This window comes from Excalfactoria chinensis, chromosome 1 (genome assembly GCF_039878825.1).
Source record: "Excalfactoria chinensis isolate bCotChi1 chromosome 1, bCotChi1.hap2, whole genome shotgun sequence".
NCBI lineage: Eukaryota > Metazoa > Chordata > Aves > Galliformes > Phasianidae > Excalfactoria > Excalfactoria chinensis.
This window is the reverse complement of record NC_092825.1, coordinates 42,967,148-42,993,952: the sequence shown is the minus strand read 5'-3', so window position 1 is coordinate 42,993,952 and position 26,805 is coordinate 42,967,148. Positions and strand designations below refer to the sequence as shown.

At 42.2% G+C, this 26,805-nt stretch overlaps 2 protein-coding genes across 8 annotated transcripts in view; one reads left to right on the top strand and one right to left on the bottom strand.

The window, feature by feature from the left end:
• VEZT (vezatin, adherens junctions transmembrane protein) overlaps positions 1 to 17,743 on the bottom strand; it is a 44,332-nt gene extending 26,589 nt beyond the window's left edge. For 2 of the 4 annotated variants that reach the window (XM_072358487.1, XM_072358659.1), the window contains exons 1-2: positions 17,595 to 17,730; positions 3,013 to 3,147 (exon numbers count right to left, since the gene is read on the bottom strand). In XM_072358487.1, the coding sequence (XP_072214588.1) occupies positions 3,013 to 3,147; positions 17,595 to 17,630 (171 nt within the window). In that variant the 5' untranslated portion in view covers positions 17,631 to 17,730. Of the gene's footprint in view, positions 1 to 3,012; positions 3,148 to 17,594 lie in introns of all 4 variants that reach the window. The other 2 variants (XM_072358574.1, XM_072358742.1) reach the window with 2 other exon arrangements.
• A 157-nt stretch (positions 17,744 to 17,900) lies between these two features.
• Positions 17,901 to 26,805, top strand: part of FGD6 (FYVE, RhoGEF and PH domain containing 6) — a 66,929-nt gene continuing 58,024 nt past the window's right edge. For all 4 annotated transcript variants that reach the window (XR_011905830.1, XR_011905832.1, XM_072356573.1 and 1 more), the window contains exon 1: positions 17,901 to 18,048. Coding sequence is in view for 2 of the 4 variants with exons in the window: in XM_072356573.1 (XP_072212674.1) it covers positions 18,036 to 18,048 (13 nt within the window). In the remaining 2 variants the exon portion in view is untranslated. The remainder of the gene's footprint in view (positions 18,049 to 26,805) is intronic.

Below are 26,805 nucleotides of genomic sequence, written 5' to 3'. Positions count from 1 at the left end.
GCTTTTCATTTCAGTGTTCATTAAGACCACGGTCTAATTAAGGAAACAAAACAAAACTAACCAACCAAAAAACTAATTAAGGTGCACTTCAAATTCAGCTGATGCCTTTATTTCTCACTAACCCTGAACCATAAGCACCGCTTTGTAGGAAAGCAAAACACAGCAATGTTAGTATCAGTCACTAGGAACATCTTTATCTCCTAGATTTGTTTTTCCAGTCCGCTAGGAATCCACACTAGATCTTTACCTTGCCAAAATACTGTTGCATGTCACAAGACTGTGCCTAAACAGGGATCCTACTTGATCGAATACAAGAGTAAACAAACCCAACACAAACACAAAGCGATACAGCAAATTTTCTAATATGAGTTTTCCACTATCAGTCAGCAGGCAACCTAGAAAAAAATATTACTTTACTTCTCTCCTCAGGAACATCATATGTCTCTTTTTCTAGTCAGAACAAATCCTGTACTTAGCAGAATGGGATGATAATGGAGATATAAAGCAAAATTGATGCTCCCCCTAAAAAGTTAACCACCTTGTGAAGAAAAGAGTATTGTTTCAGATGCCAGGGTGTTTCAGATCCATTAGAAAACCTAGGAAAGACAGACAGACTATGATAAGCAAGAAAGCCAAAACTCTAATTGTTTATACACTCGATCTGCACTGCACTTAATTCTAAAATCTCTTTTAAATTAAAAATAAAAATAAAAATGTTTAAGTACTTGCTATCCAAAACAGAAAGAAAACAATATCCATGTACTAGGCATTGTTAAGCATGGAACATCTACTCCCTGTGATTAAGTTATTTACGCTATACTAAAGACTCAACTAAGATCATTTCACTTTAGGAGGGGGTACATACTTAGAAACTGGAAACCACTTGCTTCCCGGATATTTTATACTGTCAGTAGACTACATCAGCAAACAGTGAGAGAAGGGAAGAGGTAATAGTCTGATCTTAAAATGAGGAAATGATTGGATGGGAACCGAAATGATTTGCTTGTACATCACAGAGAAGTCTTAATAAAGCCTCAGACCCGCCTTATTTCAGTGTACTTCTTCAAATATGTGGCGAGCTGTCTCTCTCTCCTTTTAAGACATTCTGCCAAAAATGGGACACAAAAACAGACTTTCTGATATTAGACTACAAAAGATGTTCCCAACAACAGTTAGAAGAACCTATGAAATTATATCACTACCAATTACACCAAGGTTTCTTCCTTTTTTTCCTCCACCATACATCCTTGTCTAGACTGAGATGAGATGGTATGAATGTCATCCTGGTATTCATAAGAAATGTGCAATCCATTTTCACACACCCTTTGTTTTCAAGTTGCACAGCAAACAATGACGAATTACTTCTGCAGCTGACGTAATACCAGAGGACTTCCTCCCAGAGCAGTAAAATTAAGGGTAAGATAATTGAAGAGAAGCAAAGGGGAAAAAAAAACAACAGAAGCCTTGAGGCTTTTAAAAGCAGTACATCCTTGCACTTTTAAGGCTCTATATCAGTTTTGCATTAAATTCAGTGGAAGTTATATATATGAACACAGAATCACACTGTTTTACTGACTTCCATAGTTGTGAATATGCAAAATAAAGTATTGCAACATTTTTATAACTACATGTTCCTTCTCCAGATCAGAAAAAACCTCATGTTATCCACATCAATTCAAACACTTCTGAAGCCTACCTACCTAAGACCCCACACAGAGCAGAACAGATTAAAAGCCCTTGAAATAAAAACGTTCTGATCTAAAATGAAGGAGGAACAAGGACACATTCAAAACTGAAAGTTTTACGCTGAAATAAAGCCTAACTAATTGTGACTATTACTCGACTCATTCCTTGAAGCATCTTAAGAACTATCTGGAAAAAAAAAAAAAAAGAAAGAAAAAAAGAAAGCCTAAGAAAAGTATCAGCACACCTCATTCGCTACATGATCCCCCCATCCACCACATCCTGCAGGGAGACCTTCTGGAGCTCTTGGCCACTTGTATCACACTGCTCCCCATTCCACTGCCAGCTAAGCAGAACAGTGGAACACTGTGGAGCAGGGAAGCAGCAGACGTTACAAGAGAGAGGGAAAGGGTTGTGAACCTCTGATTTGAGGATAGCCTGTCTGTCAGATAGTCTGTCTGACTATGGAATTTTCTATATACTTTCTTTTTTAGGACCAGCAAAGAGAGTCTTACATCGGTTGCCTGAAGACTGGAATTTCCTCACCCACACCACAGATCATCAGCTGAACCACATCAACAACAGTAAAATCCCATTTATATTTAATACAGAAAACAAAAAATGAGTAGTGTAGGTGTTCAGTGGCCAAATTAATGCTGTAAGAATATTTTACAGCATTACCATATTTCAGTATGGTATCTGGTATCTCCAAGCTCTTAATTTTCAAGCATACTCTTAATACAAAAATGATAATAAAAATTCATTAGCCTTTATTTAAAATAATAGAAAAATAAGAAGTCTGAGCTTATCAGTTGATGGACATTGTCAGCTGTTACTGTTATAAAATTGCCAGAACCTAAGTACTGTTCTGCATTCTCTTTCAGACTGTCTATGGTATTTCTACCCAGAAATCCTCTTTCTTATTGTTCTGTTACATAATAAGCAATATTTAGGAACTGAATGCCTGAGAAGGGCTGGGACATAAATATTTTGTTCCAGAAAATCACAGGTGTTATTCATAGAATATCATGCTAAGCCACAGTAATAATATCCAGTAAACAACATCGTTTACAACTGTTAAAGAATTCACTATCAAAGCATCTTTCTTCCCTAATTCACACACAAGCAAAGAAACACTTCAAAATACATTGGCAGATCAGATATTCCCAAACATAATTGCAGACAATACATGAGAACTGGTACTATTAACTTTTCTTTTTAATTATTACAGTAAGAATTCCATCTTTATCCCCTCCAATTATGCCCACCTGTGGAGTAATGTGACTCTCTTTTGAGAGGATAAATATTAAGAAAACAGAGAACACTCACTTTCTGGGCAGTATGTACAGTCCTCTCCCTCTGGCCTTCCTCTACTGCACATTGCTTTGCCTTCTGTGACACAGATGAACATACTTCAAAATCTGTGTGTCCCAAATCCTGCAGATACTCGTAGAGTGGTGAATTCTGGAAGTATTATAAAAAAAAAAGAAAGAAAAATATGAGAAAACCAACCAACCAACCAACAAACCAAAACAAAACACCAAAACAAAACCAAAAACCAAGGCCAGAAGATATTCCCTATTTACCATGAAATATGACTATAACATGATGAAGCACGGTTAAACAACACAATACAATGACGTATACAACAGGAAAAAACCCACAGTGTCACAGTAAGAACAAATAAGTAAAACCTTTGCATTCAGTCTCCCTCAATATTTATCTTGACTGCAAAGAAAAAGGTTGCAAAAGTCAATACACAAGTCAGCGTGATGAGAAAAAAGCACACAACCAACTTCCAAAGCCATATTTCTTCAGGTTACCTGATGTTTCTTTAGCTTAAAACATACATGTAATCAATACGTAAATTAAACTCTTAGCAATATATTTTTAGATTTTCTTGTGTGTCTCCAGAGCACTTGATGACACTGTATTCTTCAGTTCATAAAAATGGAATCCATGCATTCTGTGTCACTTCTATTGAAGCAAACTTGAAAACTTCATTTACTTCAGTAAATGAAAACTCAGTACAAACAAGTTAGGGACCTAAGGAGTCTTTCACACAAATGAGGGGGGAAAAGAAGCCCAAGAAAATGGCTTCTGCTCTCTCTGGCAACAACACTGGCACTTCTGACAGCTGAGTGTCACAGTTATTTAAACAAAAAATACAATAAGAAACAAACAAAAAACAACCTGAACGAAGATCTTAAGGTTGCTGGCAAAACCACTAATTGAAGAAAAATCCTTATGGAAATCTTTTAGAGTAAATATGAGATTCTGATCACCCTGATCATGGGTTTTTACATTTTTAGCTATTTACCTAGACAGGCTTCTGCATTCTCTTTCCATCCCTAACTAGATATCTAGATTTACATAAATGTGATTTGTTAGTGTTCACTACACGGCAGTATTCATTACATATCTGATGAGAAGTATATTTACACTGACTCCACTTCTACTCAGTAAATGTAAGGAGATTTCTTTTTAAGCAAACCTCTCAGCCTCGTTGCTTAGAAATTCATTTTCACTTCTGACAATCTTTACCAACTTCCCGCACTAATATGCAACCAGGAGAGAACAGAGTAGGAAGAACAGAAAACATCTGATGAGCTATAACTCACTATCAGTGAAACAACAAGAACAGTAAAAGGTAAAAGCTCCATAGTAAACTGGCACGCCATTGTGGAGGTCTGCAGAAACAAACTGTGGAAATGCTATCTACCGTGACCAAGAAGCGCGTTGGGCAAACCTCAAATCACTGCTTGCTGTATAGAAAAAGTGAAGCATTCATCAGTTCTCACTTAACAGATGAACTTGTTACTGGCAGGGTTATTTTTAACCCATCACCAAAGTGCTATTTGAACCACTCTTACCTACTGAAAGCATGCAGACACACACTTTTGCACACTCCCTTTGAGTTACTCACAACAGATTCAGAGTCCACTCACAACCTGAAACTCAAACATTCATGCCAACTCACAGCTCTGTGCAGGTGGAGGCAGTCCCCCAGTCCCCTCGCCCATGACAATGATGCTGCAAAGCACTACCCTACGTTAATGACTCATTTCCTTGTGGGAATTTTTCTAGTGTGACACCTCAATCCTCTCATTTTTCCATGAATCCTTCACCATCAAGTACTTTTTCAAGTGTGGGCAACCCTGATAAAGCAACTCACTCCTAGACTGGCAGGAAAGAAGCTATGTTTCTCAAAAAGCACAACATGCCTCTTTGCCAGAATTACTTAATTAAAATGCAAAAGGAAACATAATAGACCAGAATACTACTTTTATTTAAAGCAATGTTAAATTACACCAGTAACTTAAGGACAAAGCTTAAAAAGGAATGGACATGCATAACCATGTCTTCTTAGAATGTTCTCCACACAAAGCAGGCGGCACACTGCCAGCACACAGAACAACTCAAACCTGCACACACCAGAGGCTATTAGGGTAGTATGGATATTTCAGACAGAATCAGTATGAATATTTCAAGATTAGACAAATGGGTGTAGACAAAACGCCAGGAATTATAGGCCTATTGGTCAGACATTGGTACCAGAAAAGGTCAGCTGGAGTGCCATCACTCATCATTCACAAGACACACAAATGATGTGAAGCCAGCATCGGATTTATGAAGGGTAAGTCCTGCCTGACTAGCCTGATCTACCTCTATGACAAGAAGACCCACTTAGATGAGGTAAAGACTATGGATACTTCAATTTCAGTAACACATTTCATATTGCTTCCCACAATCTCAGTAAACTGGAAATCCTGTTGTTTTCTTTTGCTGTCTTCAGTGATGACAATCATCTCGCTCACACCTGTCACAAGCAAGACAGAAGTCTTTATTGATGCTCCCCTAAATGCAGATAGCTGTCAAAATACAAATACCAAGGAGTTTTTTCACTACTATCTTAAAGCATACCTTCTGTGTTCTGCTTTCTCCACTGCAGGGGCGAGTGTAGACAGAATCCATTCAGCTAACCAAATAATGCTAGAGATGCTGGTGATATTAACAACTCACTGTTGTGGAAATAAGGTAAAATTACTTTTTCTGGATCACTGCAAAAAGGCCACACAGCTGATAACTCATCACCAGACAAACTCAAAGGAAGAAGAAGGTCCATGAAATGTGGATAAAGGGTCTGACCACTTGGGACGATTATAGAACTGTTGTCAGGGCCTGCAGGGATGTGACGAGGAAGGCTAAAGCCCACATGGAATTGAATCCCGCAGAAGTGATAAAGGATAATAAAAAGGCTTTTTAAGGTATGTTACCAGTAAAAGGAAGACTAGGGAGAATGTGGGTCCCCTAAGTGACGGGAGTGTTCTGGTAATGGGGGATGCTGAGAAGGTGGAGATACTGAATGCCTTCTTTGCTTCCGTCTTCAGTGGAAAAGCTCTCCCTCGGGAATCCCAGACCCTGGAGGTTAGTGAGAGCGTCTGGGGAATGGAAGACTTCCCTTTAGTCAGGGAAGAGGTGGTCCATGAGTGCCTATGCAACACCAATGTTCATAAATCCATGGCACCCGATGGTGTGCATCCATGGGTGCTGAGGAAGCTGGCAGAGGTGATCGCTGAACTGCTCTCTATCACCTTTGAGAGGTCTTGAAGAATGGGGGAGGTGCCTGAAGACTGGAAGAAAGCCAGCGTCACTCCAGTCTTCAAAAAGGGCAAGAAGGAAGATCTGGGTAATTGCAGGCCAGTCAGCCTCACCTCTGTCCCTGGAAAGGTGATGGAACAGCGTGTGCTGGATGCCATCTCCAGACAACTGGAAGAAAAGGAGGTTATTTGGAGTAGTCAGCATGGGTTCACCAAGGAGAGGTCATGCTCGACCAACCTGGTAGCCTTCTATGACGTTGTCACTGGCTGGGTGGATGGGGGGAGAGCGGTGGATGTAGTTTACCTTGATTTTAGCATGACATTGTCTCCCATGACATCCTTATAACAAAGCTAAGGAAGTGTGGGATAGATGAGTGGACAGTGAGGTGGGTTGAGAACTGGCTAACTGGCAGAGCACACAGGGTCGTCACTGGCAGTACAGAGTCTGGTTGGAGACCTGTAACTAGTGGTGTTCCCCAGGGATCAATGCTGGGTCCGGTCTTGTTCAACATCTTCATCAATGACCTTGATGAGGGAATAGTGGCCACCCTCAGCAAGTTTGCTGATGATACGAAGCTGGAAGGATTGGCTGACACACCTGAAGGCTGTGCTGCCATTCAGCAAGACGTGGACAGGCTGGAGAGCAGGGCGGTAAGAAATCAGATGAGGTTTAACAAAAGCAAGTGTCTTGCACCTAGGAAGGAATAATTGCACGCACCAGTACAGGCTGGGGGAAGACCTGCTGGAGAGGAGCTCTGCTGAGAGGGACCTGGGTGTCCTGGCGGATGACAGGTTGGCCATGAGCCAGCAGTGTGCCCTTGTAGCCAATAAGGCCAATGACATTCTGGGGTACATTAAAAAGAGTGTGGCCAGCAGGCTGAGGGATGTGATCCCCCCTTCCACTCTGCCCTGGTAAGGCCTCATCTGGAGTATTGTGTCCAGTTCTGGGCTCCCCAGTACAAAATAGACAGGGATCTTTTGGAAAGAGTCCATTAGAGGGCCATAAAGATGGTGAAGGGCCTGGAGCATCTCCCCTATGAAGAAAGGCGTAGTGAACTGGGTCTGTTCAGCCTCGAAAAAAGAAAACTGAGAGGGGACCTGATCCAGGTCTATAAATATCTGAGGTGTGGGGGGCAAAGTGGAGAGGCCAGACTCTTTTCAGCAGTGTGTGGAGACAGGACAAGGGAAAATGGCGCATAGAAACTGGAGCATAGGAAGTTCCGCACAAATGTGCGCAAGAACTTCTTTATGGTGAGGGTGATGGAGCACTGGAACAGGCTGCACAGGGGGGTTGTGGAGTCTCCTTCTCTGGAGATATTCAAGGCCCGCCTGGATGTCTACCTGTGCGACCTGGTGTAGGGAACCTACTTTGGCAGGGGGGTTGGACTCCATGATCTCTGGAGGTCCCTTCCAACCCCTATGATTCTGTGATTCTGTGATTACAAGAGATTCAAACAAGTACCAACCAACTGAAAGGAAATGCAATCTGTGTCTTTGCTAATGATCTAAAACCACCATAGCACAAATGTTCAGTATGAAAAGCAAACTGTCAGCATTCCAAGAGAAGAAAAAGAGAGTTTTTTATTCTGATTGTGTAAGGTCACTTCAAAAGTGCAGGGCACAGGAGTGAATGATCCACTATGAGATCATTTTCTTAAAAGCTGATCAAGAAAAACAGAGTAAAGTTGTTTAGATTGGTTCCATTTCCCCACAGGAATGGATAAAAGAAGGCAGAGGAAGAGACATGCAGCAAGAGAGACTCTGTCCACTAAAACCAGAGAGAATCAGCTCAAATCCTGAATGCTATATTTAGTAAGTGAATTATTGCATAGATCTAAGAACACCTAGCTCTTCTCTCTTACTTTCACACACCAAAACCACAGTTAACAGTACAATTTCTACTGCACAGAAGCAGTAAAAATCAAAACAAAACAAACACGTTTACAGATGTTAATGAAACATTAGACTGCAGTTGTGATAATTCCATTTGTTCTTGTAATCAAGGTAGAACACAACACCTTACTAGGTTTTATATAAAATCCTTTTGATTAATTTTTCAAAGGCTTTTTAAATGTCCCCTTTGTAGTTTGACTTGCAGGTTTTTAGTACTGCTGGGAACTAGAAATCAGTTTTTTGATAACTGAGTTGGCGAATTATAATTGATTAAAATTCAACTTGAATGTTTATCACATATTTCTTCAAGTAATGTTCTCTGAGTTTCTCAGGAAAAACTTGAGCTTTGTCCATCCTGTTCCAGCACACCTTCTCTGGCCACATATTCCCTCTCCCCCATTTTTCTTAACAGATTATTAGCAGAATTTACAGTCCACGCTGTAAAAAGTCATTTTTAATTAACTTCAGTGAAGAAGAGCTATGCCCTGTTCTCTAAGTTAAAACACCATTTTTCCCTTTTCTGAATCCATAATACCACATGAGATGTGGGTACAGAAAAAACTAAGAAGCCACTGTGAAATTAGATTACTAAGAACTTTAACAAACTGATCATAAAAATCTCCCACTATGAGTGAGCTCTCTTGCACAGCCCATTCAACTTTACAGTGTGTGCATTCATAAAATTTGAGGTTTACACCTTTTCCTTTATTAGAAATATCACGTCATGTATTAGCCTACGCTAACATAAACGCATAAACTATTTATTGACATTATATTTAATGTCCTAGATACTGTCTGATTTTAAGTGTTACTGACAAGCTTCTCACTTGCAAAGCTGTGAAGTCTGTTTAACTCATTGAGGATTTCTTCAACCAATACAGTCAAAGAGTTACCATGCAAGCATTCCCTTGTAATACAACAGCAATAAAATACGCTACGCTAAATTCTTTTTATGTTTCAAGACAAGTAACAGAAACATTATAATTAATATTCACAATCCTCACGAAGCTTTAAAAACCAATACTTTAATCTCCTAGTATGGATAATGTCTGATAAATCATAGCTTTGAATTTACAGGATCTGCCTTGTTGCCTCCTAATTTTCTTTCCCAATATTCATGCATTCTTTTTTCAGCAGTCCAACATTAAAAAATAAAAATGAAAATAAACAACCTCACAGTTGATTTTGATGCTTATCCACATATTATAGGCGATACAGTTTTAGTTTGAGAAATTCTGGACATAACAGAAACATATCCTTGCAATGAGTGGTAGGTTGGAATACAAAAGAATATAAGTAAGTCTTGAAAGAAAGCTTTTATGTTAGAATGTCAGGTAAAGGAATAACAACATTGTTTCGATACACGATTTGAATGGGAAAAGTAAAAGATGAAATTTCATTTTACTATTAATACAGAAACATATTATCCTAAGGGAATCTATTTCTGTGTGTCTTTCAATCTGTAACTTCATTCAACCACTCAAACTCAGTGTGGCCCAGGCAACCCAATGAGTTGGACTCCCACAATCTAAAGCAAGATACCAAGATAGGGTTTTTCAGCAATATTTTGTATTTATTTCTGAAGTTTCTTCAAAATTGTGTCTTCTGATTCACTTTCTGAGATCACCTGGATACAAGAGAGAGGCGTTACATTTACAGTCAGGACATCATTTTATTATGCTACTTGTCAAAAGATGCTCTCGAAATGGAGGTTTATTTCAGTCCCACTTTCTACACAGCTCTGACTCAGGAAAAAACCCAGCTCCTAAACTGAACCAAAGAACCAACGTCTTGTTCACAGCTCTAAGCCTACTGCAAAAATAAACACCAAAAGCAAGTCAAACATTAACAAAAAAAAAATCAAACACTTAATGCTGTATATTGCTATGTCGTGGAAAGGCTGCTATCATAGAGGATTTCTTAGCTGCAGAAGAGAGCTTATTTTTATTGATATTTCCTCAAGTATCTTTTATCTATTGCAGCAAGGACAAATACTGCAGTTTCATAATGTAAGGCATTTTATGCATATCTGAGAAAACACTTTTGTAATCACAAATAATAGAGCACTGTTAGCTGTCACTTTTGTTACAATAGCAGCTGAATATGAAAGCCACACCCAAATTATTTTTGCTGATGCATCGTGAACTAAATGACTCAGGATTTCTCTATTAGAGATTCCTCCATTAGAGATGGGGTCCTCCCACACCCCAAATTCTTTACTAAGATAATATTTACTACCTAGTAATCCCCTGCTCCAGTTTCCAACCATGGCTAACAGAGCAGAATGGCCTTAAAAGTAACATTGAATGTGACTGCACAAGATAAAGGGTTTAAAATACAGAAATGTTTTTCAAAGCTGAATATTCCAGGCACAGCACCAAACAATCTCCAAAAAGATGACAAGCTCTGAATTCTGAGTTTAAAAAAGACTGTACTTTTCTACAAAGTCTAACAGATGAGCTTAACAGGTGGCAAAGCTCACAACCAAACAAACTGTACTGAAATCTCTCTCTCAAAACACAACCTGAAGAAGCTGAACCAACACTTACAGACAGCGCGATCTTTGTCTCCTGGATGAGGGTATTCCATTTTTCTCTCCTGTACTGCTCCCACGCATCCGACAGAATCTCGCCCACCTCCCCGTTTCGTTCCACTCGTCCCTCCAGGATGACCCGAGCCAAGGATGCAGAGTAGCAGTCAATGCAATCGCACCTGTGCTCGTGCACAGTAGCATTTTCCTGACAGCATCAGCGGATGCAGTTTGAAACTTCCCAGGACTGTGCAATTTCTCCTGACTAATGCGGCTTTATAACTGGGGGGAGGGAGGCAAGGATGACAGATTGCTAAAGGCTTTTAAAAAGATACTGCCTGAAAGAATTACTGCACATCGATCTTACATGAAGTCATTAATAAGATTTCCCAAACAACAGTATTTAAAAGCCTTGGTCTTATTCTCCTGGCTGGCAGCTACCTCCTCCTTTCATCCGACTGACAAGGAGCCAGTCACTGGCGGGGCTAATATTAGACTGACTTTGACAATGAAAGAATCATTTACATTTTCTATTCTATTTTCACCACCACAGTAGGCAGGCTTTGGTCTCTCCAATGCTACACCACCATGTGATTCAGAAGCAGCTTCCGAGAACTACTTTGAAGCCATAATGTATTCCTGGATATTTTCTGATGCACGGTATATCTCTAATTGCATGCACTTCTGCATTCTGAAGAGCTCTATAATCCATGCACAGTTCCATGTCACTGAACCCGTGGAATGGGAAAGCTCTTTCCTTTGCATTTGCAGCAGGAGGTGGCACATTACTGCCATAATGGAAAAGCCTTATGGAGAAGTGTTACGTGCTAGGAAAGCCCTGAAACTCATTAATCCAAAGCTCCCACTTCTATTTACCCAATCAAAAATGGACCTCTCTGTCAAGGACAGAAATTAATAATAACTGAAAAACTGAAGGCAGAAGTGCTAAATGAATTCTCCCTGGAAGACAGAGAAAGAGGCCTGCCACAGACCTGGAGCCTTGGGTGGGAAGTTGCTGATAGCACAAGCCACCACACTGAGCTGTCACATGAAACTCACAGTTGGTTTTATATTGGTTACTAATGCTCACATTTATCTTTTATTTACATGTAAAACTAAATTCATGAAGTTAATGTATCCGGCTGGTAAACCAACAGAATATTTCTTGGTTGGCCCCATCCAACCAAGCACAGTGATTGATTTTACATTTTGAGTGTCCCATGGAAATTGGTTTATGACAAAATGGTGGGAACAGTACTACAGTATTAACTCTACTGTAAAAACAACCCTGGAGGAATCAGCACAAAGGATTCCACATTTTTGGACCAAAAAATCTAAAAAATAAATGACTGTGGATCACATGTACTTTTGTCTTCAAATGTTCTGTTAGGAATAATAACAGCAATATGGGTTTGCACACCATATGGCCCATACAATACCTTCCTCTGTCTGCTTTGATAAGACACTAATGTTATTCCAAAATGTCCGATGAGTATGCTTGGCACCCACAACCACCAGAAGGTTTCTTACATAGATTTAAGCTGGTAGTCTCTTCTATTTTTCACTCTGGTATCACCTGCCTCCTCCCAGTGATGTGACAGAAAGAGAGCACAGTCTGTCCTCCCTTTCCTCATAGTAGACTGCTGAGAAGCAAAACAGCTGAATTAATCCACTTGCAGTCACTGGCTCAGGTGCCTCTACAGTGCACCACAACTTGCAGCAGAGGGATTGCTCCAGGCTGCAGTTACACGGACAATTTAACCTGACATTAGCAGCGGGTGCAGACGAAAGGTGCAGTACCATTCCAGAACACTAATGGTAATACTTATACGGTCAAGTGGTGAGATAAAACATGAAACAATCTGATTGAAAAAATAACATCAAGGTACTTTTTCCTCCCCATCCATCTTAGCCACCTAGTTTATAGTCAAGTCAGTCTCATGACCCTGCCTACAGTTCCACTCACATATCTCTACATCAGTGTAAAGAAGATATTCAGTGACAATAATCCCACTGAGGGAGCACTACAGACGCTACCTCTGGGGCTACTTCAATGTTCTTTTCCAGTCCCCTTTTCATAACTTATAACATTAGAGACTTTAAAAAAAAATGCATTTCTATCCCTGCCATGTGACAATAATCAATGTGTTTAGGAAGCCTCAATGTGTTTAGGGAGCCAAAGTCCCTTTCAAACTCAGCCATTCTGTGTCTCCATGAGCATAGCTTTAATAACTACCCAAGCACAAAATAATACTGCACGAGCTCATTAAAATATAGGACAAATGACTTAGCTGCAAGTAGGACTAGGACGGAGCTGAAAACGCACTTACAGAATAGTATTTGGATCACCTTCATCCCAACGTTCTGAAAGAATGGGCACATTAGATCAAAGACCCAGCAGAAAAGATTTTTTTATTAAATCTATGAACTCACAGGTGGAAAACAGCAGACATGCTGCCAAGGAGAGAAAAGCAGTATGTCAGTTCATAGAATCTGATCAAAAGCTGGCATGCTACTGCAAATAATTAATCTTCCTTGCAAAATTCAAAGACGAAGAAGAAAACAGATCAGAGATACCACATGAGATGGCATCAAATCCTTTGATGAGAAAGCTCATTTTCTAGATAATGGAAGCTGAGGAAGTCAATATGGACTTTTGATACTATGCTTTGTGGGGTATGGGCTTTCAATACCATGCCAAATCAGTTAAGATACAAAATGAACTAAATACATAAACGACAGAGATAACAATGGGTTGTGTGGAATGGAAAACCATCATCAGGTCAGACAGTTACAAAAGGAGCTCCTCCAGAATCAGATTTCAATCAAAGCTTCATCTTCATACCAAGAGAATGCTAATGAAATTTCCTGATAACACCAGGTAACATCATGTGTACAAAAGCACTGAAGTATCATATATAAAGAACTGGATGACCTCAAATGGGTACCTTGAGTGCTAACGGCATGCAAATTAACAGTAGACAACAGCAAGATCTTACACACAGTGACTGACACAAACAATTCCTCCGGTAATGTGGAAGCTGATGATTAAAGTACAAACATGAGTAGGGTTATAACTGAATCAACAGTATGAACACCTGAAAAAGTTGCCTGTAGGCCTAGGATGCAAGAGTCAAAGTATTCCCAGCAGAAACAAGTGCCTGTAGTTGTGCAAAACCACAGCAAGAACATCAAATATCACACTGTAGGCTCATGTAAAGAAAGACAAACTCGAGCTTGAAGCAGTGTATCACAAGAACACCTGTTTTGTAAAAGGAGACTAAATATATTGGATTAGTCAGTTAAGCAAAATCCTTAGCCAAAATAGGACTGCTTTCTATGAATACACTGAGCGATAAATTCTGGGGATGTAAAAGAATGGTATATGTTAATGGACAGCATTAGCAGAGGTGCAACTATAAAGCAGCCATGAATGAATTTCAAGTCAGAAAGTAGATGGCAGTTACTATCAAAACAATGAAGTTCTGACCCAGTCCTCCCACTGGAACAATGATGTATAAATTTAGACACTTTTAATGAATGTTTTAAATTTATATATTCAAAAATAAAAAGAAATCAAGAGACAAATGTTGTCCAAACAAACAAATCTCTCTTTGGGTTGTGAAAACCTCACCTCAAGTTACTTATCATCAAGTTTCCTCTACCCTACCTTATCATCTTTAATAAAATAACAGACATGAATAAAACATTGTTTCTTTTTCCATAATCCATTCTACATTAAAGCAGTTAATCTTTCCTGATTATGCATTTGCTAAAACACTGATGGCAACATTTATTTGATATAAGAATCATGATCAATACTCACTTTCAGAACTGCGGGAATTTTGTGAATGCTGTAACAAAGAACCTTTTCCCCAGACTGATACACTTGTATTAGGTGACAGCAACCTCAAGTGTAATTCTCAAGGACCTATGCTATTTCTAGCCACTTTGACTTAGAGTATCAGCATGCCAGGCACCTAAACATGCCCAGCAAAGACTTGACTATTGAGCAGGAAAAGGACAGCTTTCAGTGTGCTCCCAACCAACTGAAAGACCACACTGGAAATGCCTCACGAACACGAGGAATCCAGCAAATTGAGTTATCCTACTGCTGTAGGATGCTGATGCTTTGCGCATCGTATGTGTAAAGGGAAACAGAAAACACAAATGGAATGGAAAAGTATAAAGATTACCAGGCATATGTCAAGGGCATTACAAGAGAACGCTAAAGTGCTGTACAGTTGACAGGTGCAAGAAAGCACACCAATAGGGTGGCACAGCCAGGTAGTCTCCTTCTTCAGTTTAACTAATGCAGACACATGAATTTCAAAGATTCAAAAAACACTGTGTCCAGTGAAAGGGTTATCATTTTCATACCCAAATACAATAGCAACGGCACTTTTCCCATGCATAGCTTGTGGAGCCTGCAAGTCTCTCATACCCATAACGCTCATCAGCAAACCCACTGATCACAAAGCCTCTCAGCCTCTCTCTGCCAAACCTACGCTCAGGTAACATTGTAATCATCTTTTTCTAGGAAAATTGTCTATCTTTTTCAGGTGGTTTTAGTGAAACAAAAGAAACAAGTAACTCTGATTAGTTCTTCTCTGGTTACAGCAACAGAACCCAAGAAACAGCATGGAGCTGCAACAGAGGAGAATTAAGCTGGGGAATAGGAACAGGTTCTTCACCAGAGGGTGGTTGGGCACAGGAAGAAGCACCCCTGTTCACTGCCATGGCACAGTGAGCAAAGCCCCAAGCTGCTGGACTTCAAGCATTTGGACAATGATTTTAGACACAGGGTTTGAGCCTTCTGTAGTTCATGTGCGGAGCCAGGATACTTCGTGATTCTATGAGCTGTTTTCACACCTGAAGACTTTACAGAGCAGTCTCACAATAGAAATTATTGTAAGGTGCTGGCTGTTCCTACACAAGTCACAGTGAAACAGAAACCTTGACTTCTATCATGAGTGAACAGAAGAGACGTTGAGTCCTACTGTGTCCTGGTACCTGGGTGGACGGAAAATAAAAGGAGGAGGAGAAAGAAATACTAAAGGTATGAGACAGAAGTAGAAGTGCACCGGGCTCTGAGCACGCACACTCACATATTCTCTCCATAGCAGTTTTGTTGAGATTGTATGCTACCTCAAGAGTTGTCTGACATCCTGGCATTTCTCAGTGTTCTTCCTCTGTCAGGACTTTCTCTGCTCTTACAAAAGAGACTAGGAGTTGTCAAGAACACAAAAAGATGTCTTCCCTGCTTTGTCTGTTTCTCTATGCTAATTCCCGTATTGCCATCCGATGTACAAGTGCATTCCAAAGACACTATCCAGCAACTCTAAGACACGATAAGAAAAGAACAATTAGACTAAAAGCAAGCAAGAAACAATAAGAAAATGGGCTAAAACTTCCACAGATGGTCCCAGGAATAAGAAGAGTTCAGGTGCTTAGAACAGGAAATCTATCACAAAACACCCTTCTATGGTTTGAAGGTATGTGTAAATCAGGAGTAAGAGAATATGACCAGCTTTGTAAACAAAGAGCTGATGCAATGAATACGGCTAAATCTGTCACTGCTGCTTATAATGTAGACCAACCTTTTGCTCACAGGAAGTGCCAGAAGTACTCAGAGAAAACAGCTACTCACAGTAACCCAGGCCAACATCCTGAAGGTCTCCTTGCAACAGTGGCTGCTGACTTGGGAAGAAGATAAGCTGGGCACTATTAAATGAAAGTATAACCAGTGACATAGTAAATTCTGCATACACACACACTTGATACAGCAGTGCACCAAGGGACTCTAATAGAGAAAGAAATGCATTCCCAACAAACACAGAAAACAGTTTAAGTGCAAATGCATGTGCCAGGAGATCTTTTACTCCCTATGTAGCAGAAGTTCCCCTCGTTTTAATCAAAACCCTAAGTGCTGCCTGAACAGTGCAACTAGAATTCAAACATCACTTCTACTGCAGCAGTAAGCACAGAGGGCAGGCACTGCAACTATGTAATAAATTCTCACCAAAGCTTTACAGCATTCAAGGAAGTGATTTAACACCACGGCAACAGAAGAGACAGGCACTACTGGCTGCACTCAAGGCTGATTGTGGATAAAAACTGTGCTACAGACCAAAGCCACGAGCAGGCAGTATTTACACAGCTGGAAAAAAAAGAATACTCGTCGTGTAAGGAGCTTTTGTCATCCTGGTAGAACCAGAGGCCTTCTCGTTATAATTAATTATCTTAAAGACAGCGTTTCTGTATAACCGCATCTTCTACATGCTTAAATAATAGTCGTGGCCAGCACGGAGATGCTGTTACAGTGATCTACTGCAAATCGATCCCACTTGGTCACTGAATGCATTTACCCAGTGATAGCCAACGTATTTACCCATTGATTTAAACGCGGTATTGTAGATAACTAAGAAGATCGGCAACGTATGATGCAATACAATGCTTTATGCAGACTGTCAGCAATACTGCCGTTAGAAAGACGGGGCAGTGGCAGCACTTGGACACGGGTGTGCGTGTGTGCACGCACCTCTCCCGCGAGTCAGTCTGCTTTCCAGACGCGGTTCATTGGCGGCGCAGCGGGCTCGGACCCTTTGTCCCTGCCCCATCTCGCCCTGCAGTACGGCGCGCTGCCCGCACACCTCCTTCCCCTCCCCGCCGCTCCGGCTCCGCGCTTTATCCCCTGCCCGGCCCTGCCGCTGCCGCCGCCTGGCGCGGCCCTCGGGCCTCCCGGGGCGGCGCTCCCCTCCGCGGCCCCCGGCCTCGTTCCGCGCCCAGCGGTCACCTGGGGCCGCCCCCGCGGGCCGCGCCGAAACGCCCCGGCGAGGGGCGGAGAGAGACGTGCCCAGCCCGCCCCGGGTCGCCCCCGCGCCCACCTCAAACACCACTTCTTCGTCAAACTCCGGTGTCATCCTCCCGCCGCCATGCCACCCCCTGCGGGCACGCTGGGAAACGGAGTCCGCCCCGCCGCCGGCGGCACCTTCCCCGCCTGGCGGCCGGCGGAACTACGGCTCCCGGCGGGCACGGCGCGACCGCTTCCGGGCGGGAGGCGGGGCGGTGTGGAGGCGGGCGCTGGGCGGGGCGGGCTGCGCCCGGCAGGGGGAGCTTCTGCGCACGGAGCGGCGGTTGCGGGACGCGGCGGGCGCTGGTAGCGCTCAGTGTGCCGCCCGGCGCGGGGCGTTATGCGGGAGCGGGCGGAGGGCGCTGCCAGGGGGCGGCGCGGGCGGACAATGGGTTCCTGCTGCTGGGCCCCGACGGGGGCCGCGCCGTGACGGACGGGGGAGCGCGGAGCGGTGCGCTGCGCTGCGGGGAGCGCCATGAGCTCCGCCGGTGAGTGCTGCGGGAAGTTGGGGAGCGGCCGGGGGGAGGCGGGCGGGACGGCCGTGCGGGGTACCGCCGCGCTCCTGTGTCGGCCCGTCCTGTCCCAGCGCGGCGCCCCGGGGGCCGCCCCGGGGTTCGCGCCCGGCACCGCGGAGCAGCCCGGCACGGCCGCTGTCATCGCCGAGCGGAGCCGATCGGTGCCGCCGCCGCGAAAGCGGTTGCCGGGCCGGGAGCTTTTCTGTCAGGACAGCCCCGGCTCCGGCCCTCCACCGGGGCAGAGGCGCTCCGAAGCGCTCGGAGGGTCACCGGACGGCTTGCGCGGAAGGGACCCTGCGGCTCGTCCGGTCCCAGTCCGTGCCGCGGGCCGGGATTCTAACCACCAGATGAAGTTTCCCGGGGCTCCGTCCAGCCTGGCCGTGAGCGCCTCCGGGCATGGGGCACGCACAGGTTCTCCGGGCAGCCTGTGGCACCGCCTCACCGCTGATAATGTTTCCCCTAACATCTATCCGAAATCTCCCGTCTGTTCGCTAAAAGCCATTCCTCCTTGCCCTGTCGCTGCACCCCCTGACAGAGTCCCTCTCCAACTTTCATCCTTAGATGCGGGACCCGTCCCGCTCCTGCCGTACCGACCTGCTGCCATTCCTCCCGCTTCCCTTGACCGTTTTCGACGCGATGGCCAAAAGAGCTGCGGGGCAAATTCCTGCTTTAAAAGCAGAGCTCCCCGTGCTGAGGGGAGTTGCGGCTGCTTTCCTTTCTGCTTGTTTATCCGGTTGCGTGTTAGCGGTACTTTGGTTCACCCATCTGCTGCATCAGTGGGTTGCTTTCTTAGGCTGCTTGAAGATGGGGATGGGAGTCATTTCTGCATTGAAAAGATGCCCTGTGGAATCATGATGTATTGAGTGGAAACGCAACTAATTACAGTGCAAGCCTGGAGCAGCAAAGTGTTTCCTGTAAGGATCTGGGGGGAGGGCTGCTTTAAACCAAAAGGAATACGGATTTCAAGCAAAACCAGAAGCCAGGTTCTCAGCGTTTTCCTCTCAACTACACCAATTTGTTTTCTAATCTAGCATTAATTAAGTTTTCTGGGCTCTCTTAGTTAATCAGAGTTTACTGGAAAATAAAGAGCCATAGAATGCATCCTTCCGCTCCATTTCATTTATTCCCAATGGAACTGATTTTGGTTAGCGCTGAAAACCATGTGATAAAACAGCGTATCACCTCCACTGAACAGTTGGATCGCATGTTCACGTTATTAAGTAGTGCTACTGGGTTTTATATAGTAGTGCTGCTGGGTTTTATTTTTTTTTTAAGAGTTAAACAGCTGTGCAAATAGAAGATCCGTGTTAGGGGGTGCCCAAGAGCTTAGAGCTGGGCTGTGAAAATTAAACTGGATGCAGCAGTTTCTGAAGGCCGGGTGGGTTGCCGGCAACTAGCAGTCACTGCAGGGTCTGCCGTGCTGTTAAGGGTCGTGTTGTGATGGAGTGAGTGGGGAAGGTGCAAAGGGGTTGGTTTCACATGAGTGAAGTCACTTGGAAAGCAAAAGAGAAAGGGATGCTGAGCACTATGAGTATGAGGAAAGTGGGAAGGCTTCTGGAATATGTGAGTTTTAGCAAGGAATTAGAAGAGGAAGGCATAGGGAGTGCTGGTGGGCAGGAAGGTGAAGGTGAGAGAGTGTGGAGGGTGCTGAAGGGGGGTGAAGAATATATGCCATGTGATGGATTATGTGTGGGTAAGGAAATATCTGGGGAACAGGCAGAACAAGATCAGAGATTCATGATCTTGTTGACAGTGCTGTGACAGCTTTTGGCAGTTCGGGTAAGAAGCTCACAGGCAGGGCACAGCTGAGGGGACTGAGTACTGAGGAGACACTTGTAAAGGCTGCACATCTGCCTCTACGTGTTGTCACAGAACTAGACTTCTGAAATACATACACATGTCTTATATGGCTAATGTTTAAATAGAAACACACCACCTCCTCTGTTTTGGTTTCAGTCCAGTGACCTTTACGATCTATTTCCTATATTGAAATGATTTAAATTGCAAATTCAGTCGTTACGCTGTTTTTGTGCTGTGTAAAATAGCTTTCTGTAACTGGGTGATAATGCAGATTAAATGTACAAATGTTTATGTGAAGCTTCCAGGTGGAACTTGCATTGCTTTTGCTCTTCATCCAGGTCAGCTTGGAGGGCCAGAGGGTCTCTCTGGTATCCTGTTTTAAGGCAGCTCTATAACAGAGCAATTTGGCAGCATCTTCAGTACTGATTCAGTATTTGAGGTTAAGATTTGTAGAGGTGTGTGACCTCAGCTTGGTGAGTGGGACTCTTTGGAAGGGACAGTGATACCTGAAGTGAGAAGTACCGAGAGCACAGCTTCTGCCCATTGCCTGAAGCTGTGGAAGACAGCAGTGGCCCAGCCTCAGCTCCATTCCAGATTGCCTTGTGCCTCTCTACAAGACACCACACTTCTTTCTGCTTCCTCCACAAAATAGTTTTAGTTAAATCTCAGCCCAAAGCTGGCTGTTACTCAGCGACAGGTGAAGCTGTTTCATAGCTGTTGCCTTCGCTTACAAAAATTTATATGTAAATCTGGGCTTCTTCAGAATTAAGAAACTGTAGTGCTTACTTAAAACACTTGTAGGTAATTTAAAACCAATTGTGCTGCAGTGAGAAACCTGTGGATGGCTTCACCTTTCAGCTGCAGCTAATGTTGCATTGCTTGCTCGTGTGCTGCACGTTGCTGTGTGTGATGCTGATGAAATCACATTTACTCATTTTGTGCTTGGATCTATTGTGCTGTCTCCAAGTATGTGCTTTGCCTTTAAAAGGGAAAAACAAAAGCTGAGTTACGAGTTTGACAGTTATTATTTCTTGCTGAAGGAACAGCCCTTATTTGTGAATCGATACAGATTATTTAGTGTAGGCAGAACATACAGCTCAGATTCAAAATCTGACTTGACAGCAGCAATGAGAAATATGTAGTGCATTTTAATGTCAAAAATGTAAATCAAAGGGGAAAAAAAAATTAGTGGGAACAGAATAAACAAAACCAATGTGACTTTTCCAATCAAACCTCATTGCTTCCAAGGGCTGAAGAAATTGAGCCTACAGGGTTTAATGCCCCTTTAACCCTCCAACATGTCAACTCTTATTATGGTTACTTGGCTTTATCTCCAGATGTGATCTTGAAAGGTTGTTTACGCGTCTCTTGCACTTACCCTAAAGTTTTCCCCAACTTTCCTGTGTTATTTCAACAAGCCGCTGGACAACCTGAGATTCTGAAATGAATGTTTTCCTTTTGCAGTTTGTTTAGGATGTTTGCTAAAAATGTGGAGGCTGGAAACCATCATTTTCCCTTGTATTTTAAAAACTACACGTGTTCTCTTCCGGGATGTCATGACTCACTCCTTTTCTCGTTTACATTTTAACATTGTGACACCTGAAAAAATCAAAGTCTCCGTTTAATAAAACAAACGCACATTCACAGGAAATAAATTAATGGACTCAAAGTACACTTTTGAGGTGTTCATCTAATGAAACCTTTGTGTAAATGGAAGTAAAGGAACTGAACTGAAATGTCTATTCGAGTCAAGCAAATTTAGGCTGCTTGAGAACAGGAGGTTTGCAGCACTCTGTTTCCCTGTATTAACTGCCGTCACACTGAGCTTTGTATCTGTCCTGAACATGCAGCTATAACATATAGCCCTATATTCTGTGTGGGAGGATGGGTATATGCATAGGGTCAGCTATTACAGAGTAGCTGATTTGTCTGATTCACACCTTGGATTACCCTGTAGCAACTTGACTGTGTACCTGTACCTATCTCGGACCAGCTCCCATAAAAATCCCCTTTTGTCACCCTGATGAATCACTTCCCTGCCTTCCTGCCATTCCGTGGTTCAGAAAGAAAATCACCTTCAGGCAGGCTGCAGGGCAATGGAGGAGGTGGCCTTGGGCAGCTGGAGCCCATTCCAAGGAGGGTGGAGCCCAGGAGAGATGCCCCTGCCTATGGGGAGCATCACAAGGAGCAGGATGTGGAGCTGTGGCTGAGCAATGGCCTGTGCTGCCCAACAGACAGGCTACTGGGCTTTTGTGTTTATTCAGTATCCTTTTGGCTTGGCTTTCAAAGGAGGACTGGGGTAATCGATCACAGACTGCAAACTTGTTTTTCTGCAGCTGGAATCTTGTGTCCTCATTTTCTTGGCCAGATGCAGGTGAACATAACTTTTGCCTGTTCTTTTGCTGTTCCCAAGGGTGGAGGTTGTTCAAAGTCACAACTTGGGAAATGTTCTTTTAACACCATGAGGTTTATTGCAGAAGACACAGTGCTATGTGAGCTTTTCCTAGTGTTCATCTCCATATAGCTTCTTTCGCCCTGCCTTTTTCCTACATATAAATGCTGGCTGGACGAGATAACATGGTATCAAAATCACAGGAGACTTAGAGCTGTTCTGTTACAGTTCTTGAAGTCTGTATTATCATACTGGCTTTCCTGCTCATTCACAATGTTGCATAGGTGAATAGGTAAGCATTTTAAAGTGAAGTCCGTAGTTGCCAAATCCTATCATCTGACGGACAGAAACAGGCACTTTCAGGCCCAAGTATTCAGTGCAAGTTGCTCCAGGATGTTGCTCTCCTGTAAAACTAAGTGAAGGTAGGACAGGAACATGGTTCCCTCAAACAAGGCTGAGTGTCACAGAGAAACTCAGCAGGATGGGATGGGTGTAACGTTTTCCTCAGCACAGTGGAGGAGATAATTCACCAGAGGGACAAACGTCCGCTCTGTACTGTGACCTGAAGATGGGCAAAGAGGGAGTGCGTGCATTGACCCACAGAGCTAATGGCTATTACTGTTAGAAAAATAATGCCCCTTTTATTTTCTTTTTTGTTGTTGTTGTTTTATTTTAAGCATTGGGTTTTGTTTTTTTTTTCCACTTCAGCCCTGTAAGTAGTGTTGGCTGTTTACAGATAAGCAGTACATTTCCTGTTGTTGGTGGCAGTTTTGTTAGTTGCTTTATTTATGGATTTCTTCCTTTCCCTTTCCAAGCAGGACAGAGGATATCTCTGCCTGCTTCTGTTTCTCCCAACTATTTAATCCACTGGTGCAAATAAAACCATGTGTTTCTGCTCTTACTCTTGGTTTTCTTTCTGGTAGCCTGTGATGCTAGACTGGATACAGGGTTCTTCTCTGAGCCTTGGGTAAGACTGGATGTGAGAAGCAGTGATTCTCTGTTTCAGTCCCCTGAGTAACACAAAGTAGGGAATCCAACATTCAGTCTAAAATTTGCTCTGAAATTACCACACACACCTCAGAAAGTGAGTTTGGGTTGTATGTGCTGGTGACTCAGCCACAACCATAGGCAAGATGTTCCTGTTGTCAATTATCTCTGTGTGTAATAACAACTCTTCTTTCTAGTTCAGCTGTGGGATCTCAGTGTGTCTTTGTTTCTTGATTAAAGAGCCATCTACTAGGAAAATCTCTCACGTTTCCACAAATATATGTTGTCACTATCTCACTTCTTAAATTCTCAGCTAAAGGAAGCAGGATCAGCTTTCTTGGCATTTGAGGTGTGATGTTTAGACTTTAAATACTTATAGCTATTTCTTGGATTCATCCCAAGCTTTCCTCTAAGGATGCCAGTGGAGATATAGCTTATCACATATAGCATGTGTCTGGCAGGTGTGGCACATACAAATGTTTTCAATGCCCCTCATCTTTTAATATTTATCTTGCTTGTAATCTGAAGGATTATTTAACCACCTTAGCTGTAGGCTTGCATTGATCTTATATAAAATATCTATCTACAGTGATTCCTGAATTCTCTTTGGTTTCTGCTCTCCTAAGTGTAACAGCCTCTGTTCATAGGTGAATAGTTCATTTGGCACCAGGAAAAACCCTGTCTTTCAAACAAGTCACCACATTGGGCTTTTGTTCTGTAGTGCTTCCTTGATGATATTCCTTGTTTTTCACCAGAAGGGTTGCTTTCACTTATCTTTTAGCAAGAAGTCATTCGTTCATGACTCCCAGTCATTCCTTACACCTTTATATATAACAGTTGCCTCCTACTTACTTTTTTTTCTTTTCAGGGTGGAAAAAAAATGTCCCTTTTAAAACACTGCATTACATAAACTTGGTTTGGATTTGCAAACAGAGAATTAAATAAGTTTATAATCAATTTCTAGTATTTCTAGTATCAGTTTCTAATCAATATCTAGTAATTACACTTTTATCCTATCTTAGCTTCTTTTTGTTATTGTCATTAAGAAGTTCATCACTTGTATTTTTTATAAACTCAAAGATGTTTGGTTGAAGAAAATTGTTGGTGTGCATTCCCTTCCTGTGTTCTTCATTCTTACAACATAATTGGATATATGGGGTCATCTCACAGCTCCCGATTCAGCCATCTACTGCAGATCTCTCTTCACGCTGAGACTGTCATGTGGCTTTTAAGACATTGACCCTTATCCATTCTAGACAAAACTGGCAATCATGTGAGAGCAGATAGTGGGGTCTTTGTCTCTTCTTCCCATTCCAATGGTTTGTAACATTCGAGTCATTTGAAAAATTCTCCTAGGCTTTGAAAGTCCTACCGAATTACGCTTCTTAACGAGAGGGAATTTTTCTGGCTCTATTCATTACCCAGGTTTCCAATATTGGCACATAGACAACTTTACATTCTCCACGTTCTCATGTTTTAGCTGTGAATCTCATAGTGTTACATTGTACCTTCTCATTATAGTCCCTTATGAATACCAGCTGAAAGCACTGCTGGTTAATCCGGTTTGATTGCTCTCTGAAATATTAGGCAGTTCCACTGTAATGAAAGAAGCTTAGGAGTTTGGCAGACATCAGTTCACAGAGTGGGACAACTAATCTGTGAGATATCACTTACCTAGTTGGCATTTAGTCCCCTGAATCTTCTGCAATCTGTTCCTCTCATCAGGAGGTCAGGAAGGATTCCCAGGCTGTCTGTCTTCTCTCCTGTTTTCAGGGAGCTGTAATGGCTTAATAAATATTACTGAGCATGGTCCCATAGATCATTGATTGCCCATCCAAAGGGTTAATATATATATATATATATTTTCCCAGCAAACTATTGGCTTACAGCTCACTGTATGGGAAATCCCTGTCTTTGGAAAGGAAATAGAAGGTGGTACATCCTTTGCAGTAACTGATAATCGGGTCACAGTGGCTCTCATTTTTGGCTATATGGAGCTCTACCTTTCAAAAGCAATTCTGCACTCCCTCTTGCAAAATGTCTAAAAAATTGTCAGTGCCATCAGATTTAGCTCTTTTTTTTTATTAGAAGTGCAGCAAGAACAGCTATTCGAAGTCTAAGCAGAGTCAGTCTGGACACCATTGAATGATTCATGTCCTAGAAAAACATCGTTTTCCTGTTTCTATAGTGGAGACATTGTTCCTGGCTGTCTGCTCCGAGCAGTGGCTTTAGTGTTTGGGAAATGCTTGCATCTGAGTGCATCTGCCTCTTTTTTTTTGTTTAACATCTAGATTCCTTTCAAAAAAAAGACAAAACAGAAAAAGGCTCAAGCCTGAAACTTTATTCTTATGTTTTCAGGTTAGAGACTTGAATAGAGTTGCCGATTTATAAGAATAAATAAGAATAAAAAGCCACCAAGCCCACAGTTTAAATGAAATAATTGATAAATGGCTTATTCAACCCCTTTGCTGTGTAAGATCAGTTACATGTTTTCTCGAGATTTTTATTTAACCTACGTATGACTTCCTGAAAGTATACAAAAATGTTGTTCAAAATACAGCTAATAAATGTAGAGGTAGCACGTATAAAAACAGAGTGAGAAACTCAGTTACTGTACAAGTGAGTGTTCACATATCAAAATCCCTCAGAGCACTTAGAAATTATTTTCCAACATATGCACTGGTCATAACTTATCTCTTGCAATGTGAAAATGTTTCAGACATTAAAAAAAAACCAACACCAAAACAAAACAGACCCAGAACACAACAGTGTCCAAGTTCCTCTTGTGCTCTTTTTCTGCCCTCTGCTCTCTCTGGGCTTTGTCATCCACTGTGGTCACTGGGATCATAAGTCATAGATAGCAGTGGTGGCTGTTTCTAGGTCACAGTAACATGTTCAGAAGAGTATTTTTGTAAGTTGCATAGAAATAATGTTTTACTCATGCAATAGGAAAACACTGACTTGCTGCAGATTATTGCATTAACTTCTCGCCTCAGCTCATTACATTTAACCAGTGGTGGTGACATGTGAGTTTTGCAGCTGGTACAACAATCCATCTAAATGTTGTTTGAAAGGAAGAGGAAAGAAAGGGGAATTATAGGTTACAGTTTTCCAAAGGTGATAAGGGGAGGGGAACTGAACTGGCCTGGTATTTACTTAGTCTATTCTGTTATCTTTGTTGCTTATTAAATGCTAGGCACTTAATAGGTTTGAAAGATTTTTGGAAGGTGTTACAATAATTGAGACTTCAAAACCAAGTTAATCTGTTTTGTTTTCTTAGCATCATACTTCAATATCTGATCAGGGACATACATTTTCATAAAGTTAAACTGTTTTGTTTTTTTTTTTGACAAATGAATGACCCTTGAAGACCTCTCCCATCACCCTTTGTTTGGACCTATTAAAAAGAAGAAAGGCAACTCGCAAAAAAGCAACTGTGGGGAGAGGAGGCATGCTTTTAGGAGAAAAATATATACATATATAATACCAATATCCTGTTGGTGATGTGATTTAAATTTTACAAGACTGTGGTCTTGTGGTGCAGGTGAAGT